Consider the following 19,180-nt stretch of genomic DNA (forward strand, 5'->3'; position numbering starts at 1 on the left):
GTCTTGGATGAGGTGTGCCCTCTTCTGCACCTAGTACTAAGCGCTGGAGCTCTAGCTTGGGTTACAGTCCTTTATTTCAACCAGTGCTGACAACTTCAGATTTTAGCTCTGACAGGTAAAGCACTTTGGAAGTTGTTGCTCCTTTTTTCAAAAGAAGAAAAAGCTAACCAAACTGAATATCTATGACTTTTCTTGGACACATTGGAGATCTAAGGCTGCAGGGCAAACTGAAATCTGAAGTCATAGGTTAGTCCAGAGAATCGCAGATGAGATCTATTTACCTGAAGCAGGAGCCACTGGAGCCATAAACTGGTAGCAACTCTTAAATAGTAAATTTAATGAATTGCTGAAGGCTGCGTGTGGACAGTTTGAGAGTGAAAAACTTCTAGAGACCATAATCTTAGGGAGACCCCACATTTTCCTGGATTTTACTATACAGGATACCAACATGTTCTCACAGTAAAATACTAAGAAAAATTCCCTGTGATTCTGATAGTGGGAGGGAAAGTGTAACCACTGTGAAATATACCCAAACACTCTCCATAAGAAAAGTCTACTTTTTAGGGCAAAAAATTTCTTGAGAGCCTACCCTACCTGGGAGAAGAGTATTTCTCTGACTTCACTCCCTCTAGACTCCTTATCTCATCTAAGGGGCTGGAATAAATAAGAAACATTTATGAAGGTCACAGCCCAAGGGCAAAGGCCCACTAAAACTGAGAGTCAATCTTAAAATATAGGATACTTATCCTCCCTTACTTATTACGACTATTACCACTATACTAATAGGGTTCCAGTATAATAACAGTGGATTTAAGCTAAAAGATAACTTGCAGGTATCTGAGGAAGAATTCTTAGGAAAATGTAAAGGTAACGTAAGAGATAAAAACAAGGACACTAAAGGAATTTGAAGTTCAGCATAAAAGAATTACAGTTATGGCAAACATTAAATACAATTCAAATCCTGGATAGATTAACATAAAAATTTCACACTAATGTCCTCTTTACCTCAATTTTGATTACCTGATACATCATGTCTATCTTTCAACAACAACAAAAAATACAAGTCATGCTAAAATGCAAGAGAAACACAGTCTGAAGAGATAAAACAAGCAAGAATCAGAATCAGATTCAGATATGACACAAATTTGGGGATTAACAGACAGAAATTTTAAGTAACTATAATTAATATATTAGGGCCTCTTGCCGAGGCCGGTTTGGCTCATTGGATAGAGCGTTGGCCTACGGACTGAAAGGTCCCAGGTTCGATTCCGGTCAGGGGCATGTACCTTGGTTGCAGGCACATCCTCAGTGGGGGGTGTGCAGGAGGCAGCTGATCGATGTTTCTCTCTCATCGATGTTTCCAACTCTCTATCTCTCTCCCTTCCTCTCTGTAAAAAATCAATAAAATATATTTTTTTAAAAATTAATATATTAGGGGCTCTAGTGAAAAAAGTAAGCAACATGTAAGAATAGATGGGTAATGTAAGCAGAGAGATGATGACTCTAAGAATGATTCAAAAGGAAATGTTAGAAAATTTTAAAATCTATAAAATAAGTGAAGAATGCCTATGCTGTATTTAGTAGTAGACTGGAAATAGCCAAGGAAATAATTGATCAACTTAAAGATAGGTCAATAAAAATTTTCAAACTAAAATGCAGATAGAAAAAAAAGTGATAAACAAGAAGGAAACATCCAGGAACATTGAGACAATTTCAAAGGGTACAATATATGTGTAATTGGAATACCAGAAATGGAAGAGAGAATTGAGGACAAGAAATATTTAAAGTGGAATGGCTGAGAATATTCTAAAATTAATGACAGACACAAAGTCTCTGAGACAGGAAGCAGGATAAACACCAACAAAGTCTACATCTGCATATGCCCTATCAATGATTCTCTCTCAACATTGATGTTTCTACCTCTCTCTCCCTCTCCCTTTCTCTTTGAAATCAATAAAAATATGTTTTGTTTTTAAAAAGCATCAGGATAGTTAAGGGCAGTGGCCACCAACCTTTCGGACCTCACAGACCACCAGTGGTCCATGGACCACTGATTGGCGACTGCTGGTTTAGGGAACATTGGGACAACATGACATGTAACAATATCCACATCATAGGGATACCAAGAAGAGAAGAAAGTGAGCAAAGGATAGAGAACCTGTTTGAGGAAACAATGACAGAAAACTTCCCTAACCTGGTGTAGAAAAAAGTCACACAAGTTCAGGAAGAACAGAGAGTCCCAATCAAGATAAACCCATAGTGGCCTACACCAAGCCACATCATAGTTAAAATGGCAAATGCTAACGTCAAAGAGAGAATCTTTAAGGCAGCAAGAGAGAGATAGTCAATTATCTAACTGAGTTTCCATATGGCTGTTAGCTGATTTCACAACAGAAACCCTATAGGCCAGAAGGAAATGGCATGAAGTTTTCAAATTAATGAAAAGTATTACCACCAAACCAGCATTGCAAGAAATGTTAAAGTAACTGCTGTATGAAGATGAAATATATATAGAGAGAGGAACATAAGCATAAAGAATAAAAATGATAATAAATAATTACCTATCAATATCCTTATATGTAAATTGATTCAATGCTCCAATCAAAAGATATAGGGTAGCTGAGTGGATAAGAAAACATAACCCATATATACTCTGACTATACAAAATCCACCTCAGAATAAAAGACTCACACAGGATGAAAGTGAAGGGATGGAAAAGAATTTTCCATGCAAATGGAAACACACAAAAAAACAAAAAAGCTGGGGTAGCAATACTCATATCTGACAAAATAGACTTCAAAGCAAAGGCCATAACAAGAGACAAAGAAAGTTACTATATAATAATAAAGAGATCAATCCAACAAGAGGATATAGCCTTGATAAACATATATGCACCCAATATAAAAGCACCTAAATATATTTTTTAAAAAAGTCTTGGAGGACTTTAAGGGAGAGGTCAACAGCAATACAATGATAGTAGGAGACTTTAACATCCCACCGACCATTGGATAGATAGTCCAGACGTCCCGCCCTCCCAAAAAAATCAACATGGAAACAGTGACCTTAAACAATACAATAGATCAGATGGATTTAATTGATATTTACAGAACATTTCATCCCAAAGCTTTAGAATATACATTCTTCTCAAGTGCACATGGAACATTCTCAAAGATAGACAACATGTTAGGACACCAAATAAGTCTTAAGAAATTCAATAAAATTGAAATCATAGCAAGCATCTTCTTGGATCACAATGGCATGAAACTAGAAATCAACTACAATGCAAACACTCAAAAACATTCAAACACATGGAGGCTAAATCAGATGTTATTAAACAATCATTAGGATACCAATGAGATCAAGGGAAAAAATCAAATTCTTCCTGAAAACAAATGTAAATGAACACAAAACAACCAAAAATCTATGGGACACAGGAAAAACAGTCCTGAGGGGGAAGTTCATAGCATAATGGGCCTAACTCAAGAAACAAGGAAAAGCTCAAATAACAACCTAACCCTACAACTAAAAGAATTAGAATGAGAACAATAAAAGCCCAGAGTAAGGAGAAAGAAGGAAATAATAAAGATAAGAATAGAAATAAATGACATATAGACTAAAAACAAACAAACAAAAACAAAAACACTACAAAAGATCAATGAAACGAAGAAATGGTTCTTTGAAAAGAAAAACAAGATTGATAAACTTTTAACAAGACTCACCAGGAAACAGAGAGGACCCAAATAAATAAAATCAGAAATGAAAAAGGGCAAGTATGAATTGATATCTCAGAAATACAAAGGGTTGTAAGAAAATACAATGAACAACTACATGCTGACAAACTGGACAACCTGAGAAAAATGGAGAAATTCCTAGAAACACAGCCAAAGAAACCATCAACAAAATGAAAGGGGAACTCACTGAATGGGAGAACATATTCACCAATAATACATATGATGAAGTGTTAATTTCCAAAATATATAAAGAACTTATATAACTTAACACCAGGAAGACAAACAAACCAATTTAAAAATGGGCAAAGGACCTGAATAGACATTTCTCTAAAAAAGGACACAAAAATGGCCAATAGACATATGAAAAAATGCTCAAAGTTACTAATTATCAGTAAATTAAAACTATAATGAGGTATCACCTGACACCTGTCAGAATGGCTACCACCAATAAATCAATAAAACAACAACTGCTGGCGAGGATGTGGAGGAAAGGGAACACTCATACACTGAGGTGGGAATGCAGAATGGTGTAGAAAACAGTATGGAGTTTCCTCAAAAAATTAAAAATGGAACTTCCTTTTGAACCAAAGAACCCACTTCTGGGAATATATCCTAAGAATCTCAAAACATCAATCAGAAAAAAATATATGCACCCCTGTGTTTATAGCAGTGCTGTTAACAATAACCAAGATCTGGAAACAGCCCAAGTGCCCATCAGTAGATGAGTTAATAAAAAAGCTGTGGAATTTACACAATGGAATATTACCCAGCTGTAAAAAAGAAGAAACTCTTACCTTTTGGGATAGCATGGATGTGCCTAGATATTAAGCTAAGCAAAATAAGCCAGACAGAGACAGACAAATACCATATGATCTCACTTATATGTGGAATCTAATGAACAAAATATACTGCTGAACAAAATAGGTCCAGAGGCATGGATACATGGAACAGACTGAGAGATCTCAGGGGGCGGATGGGGGAGGGGAAAGGGGAGACTGGAAGAAATTAAGCAAAGAACATATATACATACTAGAGGCCTGGTGCACGAATTCATGCACCAGTGGGGTCCCTTGGCCTGGCCTGCAGGATTGGGCCAAAACTGGCTCTCCAACATCCCCTGAGGGGTCCAGGATTGCAAGAGGGTGCAGGCCAGGCCAAGGGACCCCACCAGTGCACGATCAGAGCCTGGGAGGGACACAGGAGGTTGACTAGCTGGGGAGGGACCGTGGGAGGGCTCCAGAGCGCATCTGGCCTGTCTTGCTTAGTCCCAATTGGTCGGATCTCAGCAGCAAGCTAATCTACCAGTTGGAGCATCTGCCCCTTGGTGGTCAGTGCACATCATAGCAACTGGTCTACCGGTTAACTGTCTGCCCACTGGTGGTCAGTGAACATCATAGCAACTGGTAAACCAGTTGTCTGTCTTCCCCCTGGTGGCCAGTGCATGCCATAGCAAGCAGTTGAGTGGCCTTAGCATATCATTAGCATATTATGCTTTGATTGATTGAACAACCAACCAGACTTAGCATATTAGGCTTTTATTATATCGTATACTAGAGGCCCAGTGCACGAATTCGTGCATGGGTGGGGTCCTGCTGGCCCAGCCCCAATCAGGGCATATCAGGGCTCGGCCTGTTGGAAGGAGGAGATGGTGGGAGGTTGGCCTGCTGGCCCAACCCAATTGGGGCCGATCAGGGCTGGGCCAGCTAGGGGGAGGGGCTGTGAATGATTACCCGGTGCCCCCCCCAAGTGGGGTTGGGGGTATCGATTGGGGGCCAGCGGCCTGAGGGAGGGGCCATGGGTGATTGACCGGCTGGCCCTGCCCCTGATGGGGTGGGAGGGCTGATCTGGGGTGGGGCCGGGCAGGGATTGACGGGTCAGTCCCACCCCCTATTGGGGTGGAGGGGTGATCATGGGTGGGGCAGCCAGGGGGAGGGGCTACAGGAGGTTGGCCACCTAACCCCGCCCCCTATTGGAATGGAGGGGTGCGATCAGGGGTGGGCCGGCTGGGCGGGGAGGGGCTGTGGGCCTATTGTGGTGGGGTGGGCTGATCGGGGATGGGGCTGGCTGGGGCGGGGAATGAAAAGGAGAGTCTGATCAGGGGCAGGTCGGCAGCGGGGAGGGGCCACGAGGTTGGCAGGCCAGCCACACCCCCTGATCGGGCCAGTTTGCTGGCCACAGTGGGCGTCATAGCAACTGGTCGTTATGGTCACTAGCTTTTTATATATAAAGATGCATAGCCCTTGGACACAAACAATAATGTGGTGAAGGCTTGGGGTGGGATGGATACGGGCTGGGTGGAGGTGGGCCAAGGTGGTTGGGAGATGGGGCACATCTGTAATACTGTCAACAATTTAAAAATAAATAAATAAAGTGATTATTAATAGGTAAAAATAAATGCAGTAAATAGAAAATAGTCACAAACATAACAGATACTATTCCAACTATATTCATAATTACTTTAAATGTGGATGGTTGGTCTAATTACTGCAATTAAGAGTAGATATTTCCAGAATAGAAAATAGAACAAGAACCAACTACATGTTGTCAGAACCCCACTTTAAATACAAAGACTCAGGTTAAAGAAAGCAGGAGTAGCTGTGTAAATTTCAGACAAAGCAGACTCAAAAACAAGAGAAATTATCAGGAATAATGAGGGGCATTAATAAAATGGGATCAAATCTCCAAGGAGACTTAACAATCCCAAATGTGTATTGATCTAACAAGTGGGCATCAAAATAGTGAAGCAAAAATGAATAGAACTGCAAGAAGGAATACAAAAATCAATTATTATAGCTGGATTTCAACCTTTGCTGAGGACTTCTGATTTTAGCTCTATTCTGTCAGTAATTGATATATCAATCAGGCAGAAACCTGCTAAGAATACAGTTGACCTGAACAGCACTGTCAATCAGCTGGATCTAATTGACATTTATAAAATATTTCATTCAACAACAGCAGAATACATATTCTTCTCAAACTCACATAGAACATTCACCAAGATAAGACCACCTTTGCCCAGCCGGGGTAGCTTGGTAGTTGAGCTTTGACCTATGAACTAGGAGGTCTTGGTTAGATTCCCAATCAGATTCCCTGGTCACATGCCCAGGTTGTGGGCTCGATCCCTGGTGGGTGTGTGCAGGAGTCAGCCAATCAATGATTCTTTCTCATCATTGATGTTTCTATCTCCCTCTCCCTTCTTTTCTGAAATAAATAAAAAATATTTTTTTTATAAAGGTAAGACCACCTTCTGAGCCACAAAACACACCTTAAGACATTTAAAATAATAGAAATTATGCAATGTATGCTCTCAGACCACTATGGAATTATATTAGAAATCATTCACACAAAGATAGCTGAAAAATACCAAAATATTTGGAGGTAAAATAGCATATTTCTAAGTAATACGTAGGTTAAATAAAAAATCAACAGAAAATTTAAAATATTTGAAACTAATTAAAAATGAAAATCAATTCATTGAGATTTATTTTGTGTAGCAAAAGTAGTGCTTAGGGAAACTTATAGCATAAAATGTGTATATTAGAAACAAAGAAAGATCTAAAAAAATCAGTAACCTAAACTCCTATGTTAGGAAACTGAGAAAAAAGAAGCAATTTAAGCCTAAAATAAGCAGAAGAAAACAAATAATAAAAATAGAATAAAAATCAATAAAATTTAAAATAGAAGAACAATAAAATCAACCCGTACTGAGAGGGTTGTTTCTAGAATTAATTTAGCTGTTCCAGTTTTCACCAATTCCGGTTGGAAAGGAAGATAAAAGGATGCATGGTTAGGTCCACCATGGAACCTATCACTTAGGAAAGGATTTCCTCAACAACTAACTTCTCTATCATTTGTTCATGAGTTTATTAAGTAAAAATATATTAATTGCTTAGTATGCCAGTCAATGCATTAATTTCTAGATAATTACAAAACAAATAAGACTTGGTCCGTGCAATAACATAAATAATAGCAGTTAATGTTTACTCATTCTGTAGCAGCAGCTGTTCAAAGGACTTTTCATTTAAACCTCACATCACCGGGGTAGGTATTATTGTTATCTCCATCTTACAGGTGAAGAAACCGAGGCATAGAAGAATTAAATAATTTGCCACAATCACATGGCTACTAAGTGGCGCAGTCTGGCCCAAACTATTAGTCACCACATTCTATTCTAACACTCAAGGAAAGGATATTTCTCAACTTCCCTTGAAAATCTACTCTGTCTCCTGGAAATCTTCACATTAAGGACACATGCCATATTTAAAATTAAGCCCTTTGCCCGAGCCAGTTTGGTTCAATGGACAGAGTGTCGGACTGCTGACCAAAAGGTCCCGGATTGGATTCTGGTACAGGGCACGTACCTTGGTTGCAGGCTCCTCCCTAGCCCGGGCCCTCAAGGTGTGTGCAGGAGGCAACCAATCCATGTGTTTCTCTCACATCGCTATTTCTCTCTGTCTTTCCCTCGCTCTTCCACTCTTTCTAAAAATCAATGGAAAAGTAACCTCAGGTGAGGATTAAAAAAATAATAATAAAATAAAATAAAGCTCTTCCATTGTGATTTAAAATCATTTCTTTCTTTTCTTCTCCCTCCCTTCCTTTCCTGCCTCCTTCCCTTCCTTCTGTCCTTCCTTTCTTCTTTGGAAACAGTAGGTAAGGCATGCAGACCTGTGTATAATGCACTTTCATATATGTGAAGAAAAATTGTAACAGATTTATAAAAGAAAAATAAATTTATTGGAAATTACTTTTAAAAGAGCTTTTTTTTTTTTTTTTCCTATTTGAAGCTTGGCTAGAAATACTCTAAAGAAGAAATCTGTTCTTGACACGTATAAAGATTTTTTAACAACCATCTCTCTTGTAAGTAATTAAGTACAAGTAATTACATAATTACTTGATTATGTAGCAGCAGTAAAATTTTACAGGAGGTTTTTCACTTAAACTCGAACCTTATAAAAATAATTGCCACAAGTCAAAATTATTTTCTAAATGTAGTAATTCTTTCTGCTTTAAATTTTTTTAGGGGGGGGGTGGTGAAATCTAGGTCTATTTTTGTTTAGCAACCAGAGGCAGAGTAATAAGTAATGTAATAATGTGTCACTGTGTTCAGACACTGACTGAAAGCTTAGAATGAATCCCCGAGTTATGATGGTGAGAAACACTTAGATGGGAAATGAAATTATGAGCCAAGGGTATGATCTAGAAAATTTTTTAGTCATAAATTTGTAAAGTCTTCAGTCATATCAGGATGGGAATGCTATTAACTCTAGTAACAAATCAGCATTTTAAAAATACGTGTTTTCTCAAAATGCATCACCAGATAATAAGATTGAAAGGTAGAAAAATAAAGAGTCACAAAACATATTTTATGTAACCTCTGGTTGTGAGAAACAAGGTTGAGTAACGTAATGTGTGGGGCTTTTTCACCCTTTTCTTTCATTCCTTCTACCTTTCTTTTCTTTTTTTCTTTTTAAAAGTGAGCTGTCTCATCACTGCAAATTTTCTCAAGTTCTTAGAACTCTAATTAAAATGTGGTAATTGGTTATGTTACCTCAATTACCATGATGCATGGACATTGATGCAAAGTGACACCAATTGAATCCCTTGGGTGTTTTACCCTGGGGCCATCCCATTTATCGTGGCCTTATTATTTTCAATTATGTGGCGAGATGTGTTGCATACTTTCAAGGCCAATAAATGTTCAGAGATTTTCTGAACACAAGGATCTGTTTTCAATGCTATAGCTCTGACGTGGCAGGGCAAAAGGAAAAATGTATATTCTTGTGAAGAATAGAAACTTAGGACCCTAAATCTGCTAAGGATTCAAAGGCACACTTGCTGAAATAAAGGCATTTCAAAAGAATCCAGATCATTCATGTTTAAAACATTCGTTTGAATTCAGTGTGACAAGTTAGACAGGTGAGGAAACTGAGACAGGAAAGACAAAAGTTGTCTTCTTCTTTAGGTAGAGATTTGGGTCTGGAAAAGGGCTAAGCAAAGCTGGACTGAGTACTTCACCAACTGTGTTTATGAGCATAACAGTTTTTCTAGAGATCTGTCCCCAGCATCAGTGTGAAGATAGGAACAAAATGGTCACAGCATACAGTGTTTCCCAATGCGGACATGACGGGTGTTTGTGGGAAACAAGCCATAGATTGTTCTCTGCACTGCTGTCGTCTCCCCACACCTGCCTGTTCAATGTTAGTGGTGTCCCCAGTCATTATGAATGACTTCTGGACATTTCTCCACAAAAAAATCTAGGAGTGAAGTAGGACATTATTTGGGGACATCATGAATAAGTATAAGACACTTTGTCAAACCAGTTTCATTCTGAGTATGACCCCTGTGTCTTCACCAGGTTCTCTTTCTTTTTTTAAAATCACATTGGCGGATTTTTGAAAACTATAAAATGTTTCTGTCCTTTTACTTATGTGTTTATGTCTTGATTTAGCTTGAGTATTTCCAAATAGGTACAGCATTTGTTAATGTGCTGCAGATGGCAGACGAAACTGAATTGGGAAAGTTGTGAAAGAAAGGAGAAGTTGTAATGTACAAAGATTTTTTTAAGGCTAGCAGAGCAGGGATATTTGTAGTAGAAACCTAGACTTTATGTCCAAATCAACACCTAAAAACTTTATATTTGCAACACTTTGAAAGTACTTTTCCATCTAAGCTTCACACATATATTAACTGCCAGGTCATTTTTTTCCTTTATTTTTGTCAAACAAGTTTTATATAGAACTCATCACTTTAGAAATACTTTTGAAGTAAAAACTATTGAGTTATGGTATGTGATGATCTTATCCAAAGCATTACATTCATTCATAAGAATACATGTTAAAATCTAAACTTCAATTTATTATTCAAACTTTTCAATTTCTCAAAAGAAATTTTTTATTCTCTCACGTTTTGTTTTGTTTTTATTCAGTGATTGCTCATTGTTTGGTGTGTTTACTTTTTCCAAATAAGTCCAATACTTAATTCCATCCATGTATTTATCCCAATGATTCCAACTCTTTATTCACATAAGAGCCAACAGATGAGAGTGGAGGGAAGCATTGGATTTAGTTCCAGATGGAATTCTCTAACTAAATCCAAATTAGCTTGAGTCTTTAATCTTAACATGCAAACATTCTTAGGACTGACCAACTTATAGAAAATAGTATATTCACAGAAATCACTGTGTTGTCAGCTGCTTTTATGATACTTCTCCCATTCAATTCAAAAAGGAATTTCAGGCAATTTCCAATAAAAAGGAAAAATAAGGGTATAAATCATTAATACAGAATATGATAACCAATCAAAGTAGTCTTGGAGGGGGAAAAAAGGCAAGGAATTACATCAATAAACCCTTTAGTCACTGAAAGAGCTTAAAGTCCTAGAGTCAGATATGCATGGATCCAGATCTTCTTCCTCTATTTACTAGCTCTATGATCTTGGATAATTTACTTAATCTTTAAAAAAATTAATTTCTTCATCTATAGTTGTGAAGATAACTGAGATGATGCATGAAAAATGGTAACTCAGTGACTTAAATAGTATACATGCAATACTGCTAGCAAGTAACCCAACTGCCCCATTCTCTTATGATTCACACTCATACCACTTGGCTCTTTATAGGGATCCTTGCCAGACAATCAAACAAACAAAATTAACACTAGAAAATAAAATAAACTGAAATACATTTCCTCACAACGTATGATAATTCTTATGTTAGCAACTCCGTGGATCCCCCTGAGAGAACTGGTCTTTATTAGCCTGAACCTGTCCAATAGAGAGGTTTTTTGAGATTGTTTTTCGAAAAATTCTAATTTGTGACATACACAAATCACTACTGGAAAACGTGTCCTCTTAATACAAATTCCATTGAAGTCAGGGGTTTCTGTGAAGCATGTGTAATTTTAATAAGAAGCCCCAAGTACTTACAGAAAATCCTTACTTGTCAATAAACTATCAGTGGTCAACCAATTCCCATGGCAGCGCCATTTCTCTCTTCTCTACTTCTTGTAACACTTTATTTTTTAAAAAAACATATATTATTGATTTTTTACAGAGAGGAAGGGAGAGGGATAAAGAGTCAGAAACATCGATGAGAGAGAAACATTGATCAGCTGCCTCCTGCACACCTCCCACTGGGGATGGGCCCGCAACCAAGGTACTTGCCCTTGACTGGAATCGAACCTGGGACCCTTCAGTCCGCAGGCCGACACTCTATCCACTGAGCCAAACAGGTTAGGGCTCTTCTAACACTTTAAAAGGGAAAATGCTTGCTTACCCCTCTTTGATAAGGTTCTCATAAGCAATTACTGCTCTTGCTAGCCCACTTAGGTATGGCTAATTTGGGGCAATTAATATGTCACCTGTGATAAAAAAAATTTAATCCATAATTTTCTAAAATATACTGGAAAATGAGATTACCTATTTTCAATATCCAACAGGCTTAATTTGCATTTTAAAAAGTCCTGTTAATCTACCCGATTTTTTAAAAAGTAGTTGCAGATGCACCATTATTATCATTGAAGAAGCCTTCAGCTTAGACAATTTAGGATACTGATTCAGGACACTGACTCTGGAGACAAATTGCTTAGGTATGAATGGCAGATCAGTTACAAACTAACTGGGTAACTTTGGACAAGTCGTTAAAACTTTTCTTTGCTTCAATTTTTTCTTCTTAAAATTGAGAGGAGAATACTACATATACCATGTGGTTGTTATAAGTCTTGCATGACTTAACATGCAAATCACTTAGGACAGTGCCTGATACATGTTAGTATTATGTGTTAGCTATTACTACTACTAATAGTGGTAGTAGTATTTCCTTCACAAAGGAAAGCCCATTTTTATCCCAAGGCAAGGTTACTCACTGCTAGGCTTCAGGGTAATCTATCAACCCATTTAAAATTAAGTAAAATTCTGTATATGTTCATGTCTTTTTAAAACAGTTTTATTGTTATATGACTGGCATAAAATAAACTTCACAACTTAAAATGTACAATTTTAGGTATTTTGACATATGAATACACTCAAAAAAATCACTGTAATCAAGATAATCAAGAATATATATAAATCAATATATATATATTTATCACCCCCAAAAGCTTCCTCCTTACCCTTTATAACCCCTCCAGTGGTCACAAAGATTTTACTCTATAAATCTTTTCTCAATGGTTTTCACATTTTACATTTAGGTCTATGATCCATTTCGACTCCTTTTTGTATATCGTGCAATATATACTTCAATTTCATATTTGTGCATATGGATATTCATTTGTTCTAGGATAATTTGTTGAAAGATTGTCCTTGGAATTGCCTTTGCACCTTTGTCAAAATCAATGGGCCATTTATGTGAGCTCTATTTCTGAAATAGCTATCTTATTCTATTGATATATTTTTGGCCTTCATACTAATGCCATCCTCTCTTGACATCTATACCTTCATTATAAGTCTTGAAATCAGTAGCTGTAAGTCCTCCAACTTTATTCATCTTTTAAAAATTATTTTGGCTATTCTAGCTCCTTTGCATTTCCATATAAATTTTATTTAAAATCAGCTTATACTAGTAAATGTGTACTAAAAACATTACTGGGATTTCCATTTGGATTACATTAACTCTATAGATAAATCTGAAAGAATTGATATCTTAACAATACCGTGTCTTCTGATCTATGAACACAGTATAGTTCATCACTCATTTAGTTATTTAGTTTCTCTCAGCAATATTTTGTAGTTTTCAGAGCATAGGTCATACATATTTTTGCTAAATATATACCTAAGCAGTTCATGTTTTTGCCACTATTATAAATTATCTTAATTTCAATTTCTGATTGTTTATTGATAGTACATAAAAATACAATTGGTGTTTGTATATTGATCTTGTATCCTATAGCCTTGTTAAATTCCCTGGTTTAGTTATTGGATCCTCTTTGAAGATTATATAGCATTTTCTACATAGATGATCATAAAGTCTATGAGTAAAGATAATTTTGCTCCTTAACTTCCAAGTGGCATGTCTTTAATTCCTTTTTCTTGTTTTATTGCACTGGTTAAAACTTTCAGTGCAATGTTAATAGAAATGGCAAAAGAGACATCTTCGCCTTCTTTCTGATATTAGGAGAAAATCAATCAGTCTTTTACCAATACGTGTAATATTAGCTATAGATTATTTGTATGCGCCCTTTATTAAGTTGAGGCAGTTCTTATTTTATTCCTAGGTTTCTGAGTTTTTATCAGGAAAGGTGTTGGATTTTGACAAATGTGTTTTCTAAACCCACTGGGATAATCATATAGTTTTCCTTTCTTACTCTGTAAACATGGTTAATTAATTACCCTGACCTTTTGTTTCCAAATGTTAAACTAACTTTGCATTTTTTGGACAAACCTCGCATGCTATGATATATATATAATGATATATATATAATAAGTTGTTGCTAATTTAATTTGATAAAATTTGTTAAGAATATTTTTATCTATATTCATGAGGGATACTGGTCTGTAGTTTTCTGATCAGTCTTGCTAGAGGTATATCAATTTCACTGATCTAAAAAAACAGCTTTTGTTTGATTTTTCTGTTTTCAATTTCAATAATTTCTGTTCTGATCTTTATTATTCATAATATTTCCTTTTAATATTTACAGAATCTCTAGGGATGTCTGTCTCTTGTTCGTGTAACTGATAGTTTGTTTCAGAGAAAGAAATCAAAGGAACAAAGTTCAAGCTTCTTTGCTCACAAAGAAATAAGGAAGGAGACTAGAAATTAAAACAATCAAACAAACATGAGTCAAATGAAAATTAGAATTAAAGCTTAAAAAATATAGACAGAGATCAATTCTAAACAAAATAAAAGTATATCTGGGCAAAGAGGTTGAGTGTTGGAAGAACAAAGCATAGTGTCAAATCATTATGCAATTCCAAATCTTGATGATAAAGGAGAAAGATGCTTTTGGGCTTTGTCTGTTTTGACCTCCAGAATTTAATACAAGATCTCTTGCTTTCTTGCAATTTTTAAAGACAAGATAAATATATTCATTATTTACCTGGTTAGGAGTAATAAAGAAGGTTGTAATGAAAAGAATCCTATAACAGTGAGAACCAGAGCCTCTACTTCTAACCTAACCCACATTTTTAGAACCACCTTATCCAATACCTCATACAGAATTTCCTTCAGAAATTACTTTTGAAGAACAGAGAGTATACCATTGAATACTTTACACCATATTTTAGAACTTGGAACAGCGTCCCTATCAGACAAGAAAGGTTAGAAGGCATCTTCATGGTCACCTCATAAAAGTAAAATAGTCTTATAGAAACATAACACTGAAAGCCATTTTGTGAGAATATAAACATTGAGAATTAATGTATATAGAGTAACTCAAGTCAAATACCAGATTGAAACAAAATATATTAAATGAAAGCAAGTATTCATTCATTTAGCAAGTATCTATCAAATATCCATTACATGAAAGTACGTCCCACGCCCTGAAATATAGCAGTGAAAGTCCCTGTGCACAGAAGAGGATAACATAGAGGTGGGACATATGATGAACAAACAAAAGACGACTTAGAGACATCTGCTTTTCTGCAAAGGCAGCCTCCCATATTGGTGAAATATGTGTCTGCCCATCAAAGCAACTTAGACTCATTAGACAACCAACAGAGATCAGAAGCAAGCAAGAAATATCTCCAAATTAATGAGGTACGCTATGTTCATTGTATTACTGCATCAGTGCCACTCTCTACTCTTCTATTCCTTTCTCGACAGTGATTCCTTTTTCAACACTGTTTACAGTGGACCTTATTTGGTATCTTTATCTTTCCAAACAATCTACACATTCAGCAGCCAATGCAAAGAGAGGGGAGACTTTTCTCTAACTGTAATTTACATCTACTCCTAGGTAGTAGCTTGAACCTCTAGGAAGCAGCCAGGGTTTCAAAGCGAAAGCTTACCTTTACCACAGAAGTAGGATGAAAATCTCTACATCTAGTCTGAAGAGATCTAGTCCAGCATCCCTGATCATCTGATTTCAAGTAAATCCCCAAAGAAACCCACTTTTTGTTCTCCTCGAAGCAGTTGAAATGCTTCCAAAATGTCATTTTCTCAAGGTGCAGTAGTTTTTTGTGTAAGTTTTACTATGGCCACTACCATGCTTAGAGGCTTCAAACTGCTGTATAAAAAATAACCTCTTCTGCCCTTCCAAACACTTAAAGAAGAAAAGATTCCAGGTAAATAGCTTCACAACAAACAGGTCATTTAAAAATAAAAGGCATCCAATTATATGGATTCTAACTACTGGTAATAATTTGGAAGTCTTAAGAAATTTAACAACTTCAGCTTAAAACAATTAAACTGAACTGTTGATAAAATCACCCCCTAGACTCAACATAGCTATAAATGCAAAAAGAGTGAGAAAGGCTTGCCCAGACATCGTGGCTCAGTGGTTGAGTGTTGCCCTGAGAACCAGGAAGTCACAGTTCGATTCCTGGTGGGGGGGCATGCAGGAGGTGGCCAATCAATGATTCTCTGTCATCATTGATGTTTCTAGCTCTCTGTCCCTCTCCTTTCCTTTCTGAAATATATTTTATAAATATATTTTAAAAAAAGAGTGAGAAGGCTTACTGATTCATTGTCTCTTCTCTTCCCAGTTCCCAATGCCAGTGACATAAGACTGCAAATTAAGGCTTTGTTTAAATTATAATTCATAGGAGAGGCCTGTTTTTCAGAAAAGATTATTACATTTGATTTTTCAATTTTGAATACTGAACTTTCTGAACACATAGAACTGATGATATAAACATTTAAGAAACACTTTCCATTCTATATATGCATGTTTATTTGTATTTCATGTACATAGGCCAAACATAACAATTGGGCCTTCAAGTCATAGATATTGACTTCAAGGTCATTTGGGGAATGCAATCTTTTTATCACAAAACCCTTTACCTTAAGGATATAAAGGTTTTCTGGACAAGTACATATTCTATATTGTAATAAAACAACTCTAGTTATATATATTTTCTTCATCTAGCAACAGCTTGAATCACAGTAAATTTGGAAAATTCTTAAAATTTTCCTTACCATAAGCACTGCATTAAAATTCTTAAGAGGAAATGTGCTACTTCTCAGCAATACAACTCTAATAGGAGGAGCTCCAAGCAGGAACAATGGAGATTGTTGTACAAATATTAACATACTAGAGGCCCAGTGCATGAAATTCATGCACTGGTAGGGTCCCTAGTGGCTGGCGGCCCCTCCCCCTGGTCGAACTTCCAGAAGAACTGCCGGTTGAGGGGACAATTTGCATATTACACTTTTATTATATAGGATCACATAACAAAAAGGTAGACAGTACACGTTATTGCATGGCCTAATCTGTGGAACATACACATTGCTCCACGTGCTCTGAGAATGGTAAGCCACCTGCGAGGAAAATCTTCATGTGTATTTTATGATCTTATATAATAAAAGCCTAATATGCTAAGTGTCTGGTTGTCCAATAGTCCATTCAACCAATCAAAGCATAATATGCTAATGATATGCTAAGGCTGCTCAACCACTTGCTATAACATGCACTGACCACCAGGGGCAGACACTCTGACCAATAGGTTAGCTTGCTGCTGGGGTCTGGATCATCAGGACTGAGTGAGATGGGTCGGACATGCCCTGGAGCCCTCCCGCAGCCCCTCCCCAGCTGGCCAACCTCCTGCATCCCTCCCTGGCCCAACTGTGCACCAGTGGGGTCCCTTGGCCTGGCCTGTGCCTCTCACAATCCGGGACCCCTCAGAGGATTTTGGAGAGCTGGTTTCAGCCTGATCCTGAAGGCCAGGCTGAGGGACCCCACTGGTGCACAAATTTGTGCACTGGGCCTCTAGTTAAGTAATATCGTTGGTGAAGAAATGATGAAAAGATTTTATGGCTTCGTTTGGTAAGGTTAAGCAAAACATCCATGTGATTTAAAAAAAAAATACCACAAGATACACTAAAATGCATCTTATTAGTAGGTGAATAAATCTGTGTTAAGATAAATGGAGTTTCATTTAGTGGTTGGAGATAGCTATCTCTTTAATTAGCAAAATGAACACATATTATAAGCCCTGAAAGAATATTTACTGAGAAAAATGAGAGACCATTATACTTTTTAAAAAAAAAATCACTCACAGACTCCGTTCCCATCTTCTTTTGTAGCCGTGTTTGCCACTGGACGGCTTGCATGACAATGGCTTCCCACCTCCTCTCGAGATTCACGATGATCAGCTGCATGGGCTGGTGGTCTGCGCTCAGGTTGCAGGTCTCCCCACCATCCAGAAGGTGCTGGCATAACCTCAGGATGGAGGCCACTCCACGCCGCCGCTGCTTGATTTCACCACAGAGCGACTGCAACACAGAGGGGGCCGAGCCATGAGTGTTCACAGGGCAGAGTCTTCTAAGACATGAAACCCCCTCTTCCACCATCATTGTAGTGATATGCTCAGCTATGAACAAGTAAACAAGAAGGACTCTGGAGTCACTTTTAGATTGGAGGTCTCTTATAGACAGCCAACTAATGCCAAGCAATTTAGCTGCATCCCAATCCTCTTCCCTTTTTCACTGATTTCTCCATCTAAAATGTTGGGTCCCACTTTACAGCTAGATGATTTATCCTATATAATAAAGAGGTAATATGCAAATTGACCATCACTCCAACACACAAGATGGCCACCCCCATGTGGTCAAAGATGGCCACCCCCATGTGGACACAAGATGGCCACCACAAGATGACCAGCAGGGGAGGGCAGTTGTGGGTGATCAGGCCTGCAGGGGAGGGCAGATGGGGGTGACCAGGCCTGCAGGGGAGGAAAGTTTGGGGCAATCAGGCTGGCAGGGGAGGGCAGTTAGGGGTGACCAGGCTGGCAGGGGAGGGCAGTTAGGGACAATTGGGCTGGCAGGGGAGCAGTTAGGCATCAATCAGGCTGGCAGGGGAGTGGTTAGAGGGTGATCAGGCTGGCAGGAAGAAGCAGTTAGGGTCAATCAGGCAGGCAGGCAGGCAGGCGAGCGGTTGGGAGCCAGCAGTCCTGGATTGTGAGAGGGATGTCCGACTGCCCTATCAGGCCTAAATGGGCAATCCCTCAAGGGGTCCCAGATTGGAGAGGGTGCAGGCTGGGCTGAGAGACATCCCCCCCATGCACGAATTTCATGCACTGGGCCTCTAGTAATTTAATGAAATAAATCATTGGGTTAGATGAGTGCCAAACAGATTATATGCTTTGATTCAAAGTCCCAGGAAACACAAAAGACAGAATTGCTCCAAATAGAAATTTTTTCCAAATTTACTCTCAGATATTTTTGGAGCCAAACGTTTAGTTTCCTGCTGGCTGGGTATAAGATAAATAAGATTGTAAAGAATTTTGATATATAACATCTATTATTTGACAAAAAAGATAAGCAACATTGCTCTTCGGAAGCTTGACTAACAAAGCAG

The 19,180-nt window shown here is 37.8% G+C and overlaps 1 protein-coding gene across 2 annotated transcripts in view; it reads right to left on the bottom strand.

Annotated features, from left to right (window-relative positions):
- The window catches only part of AKAP6 (A-kinase anchoring protein 6), a 490,615-nt gene that overhangs the window by 30,294 nt on the left and 441,141 nt on the right, over positions 1-19,180 (bottom strand). For both annotated transcript variants that reach the window (XM_079769683.1, XM_079769682.1), the window contains exon 13: positions 17,881-18,096. In XM_079769683.1, coding sequence (XP_079625809.1) covers positions 17,881-18,096 — 216 coding nt within the window. The remainder of the gene's footprint in view (positions 1-17,880; positions 18,097-19,180) is intronic.

This window comes from Cnephaeus nilssonii (assembly GCF_951640355.1).
Source record: "Cnephaeus nilssonii genome assembly, chromosome: 4".
Lineage (NCBI taxonomy): Eukaryota > Metazoa > Chordata > Mammalia > Chiroptera > Vespertilionidae > Cnephaeus > Cnephaeus nilssonii.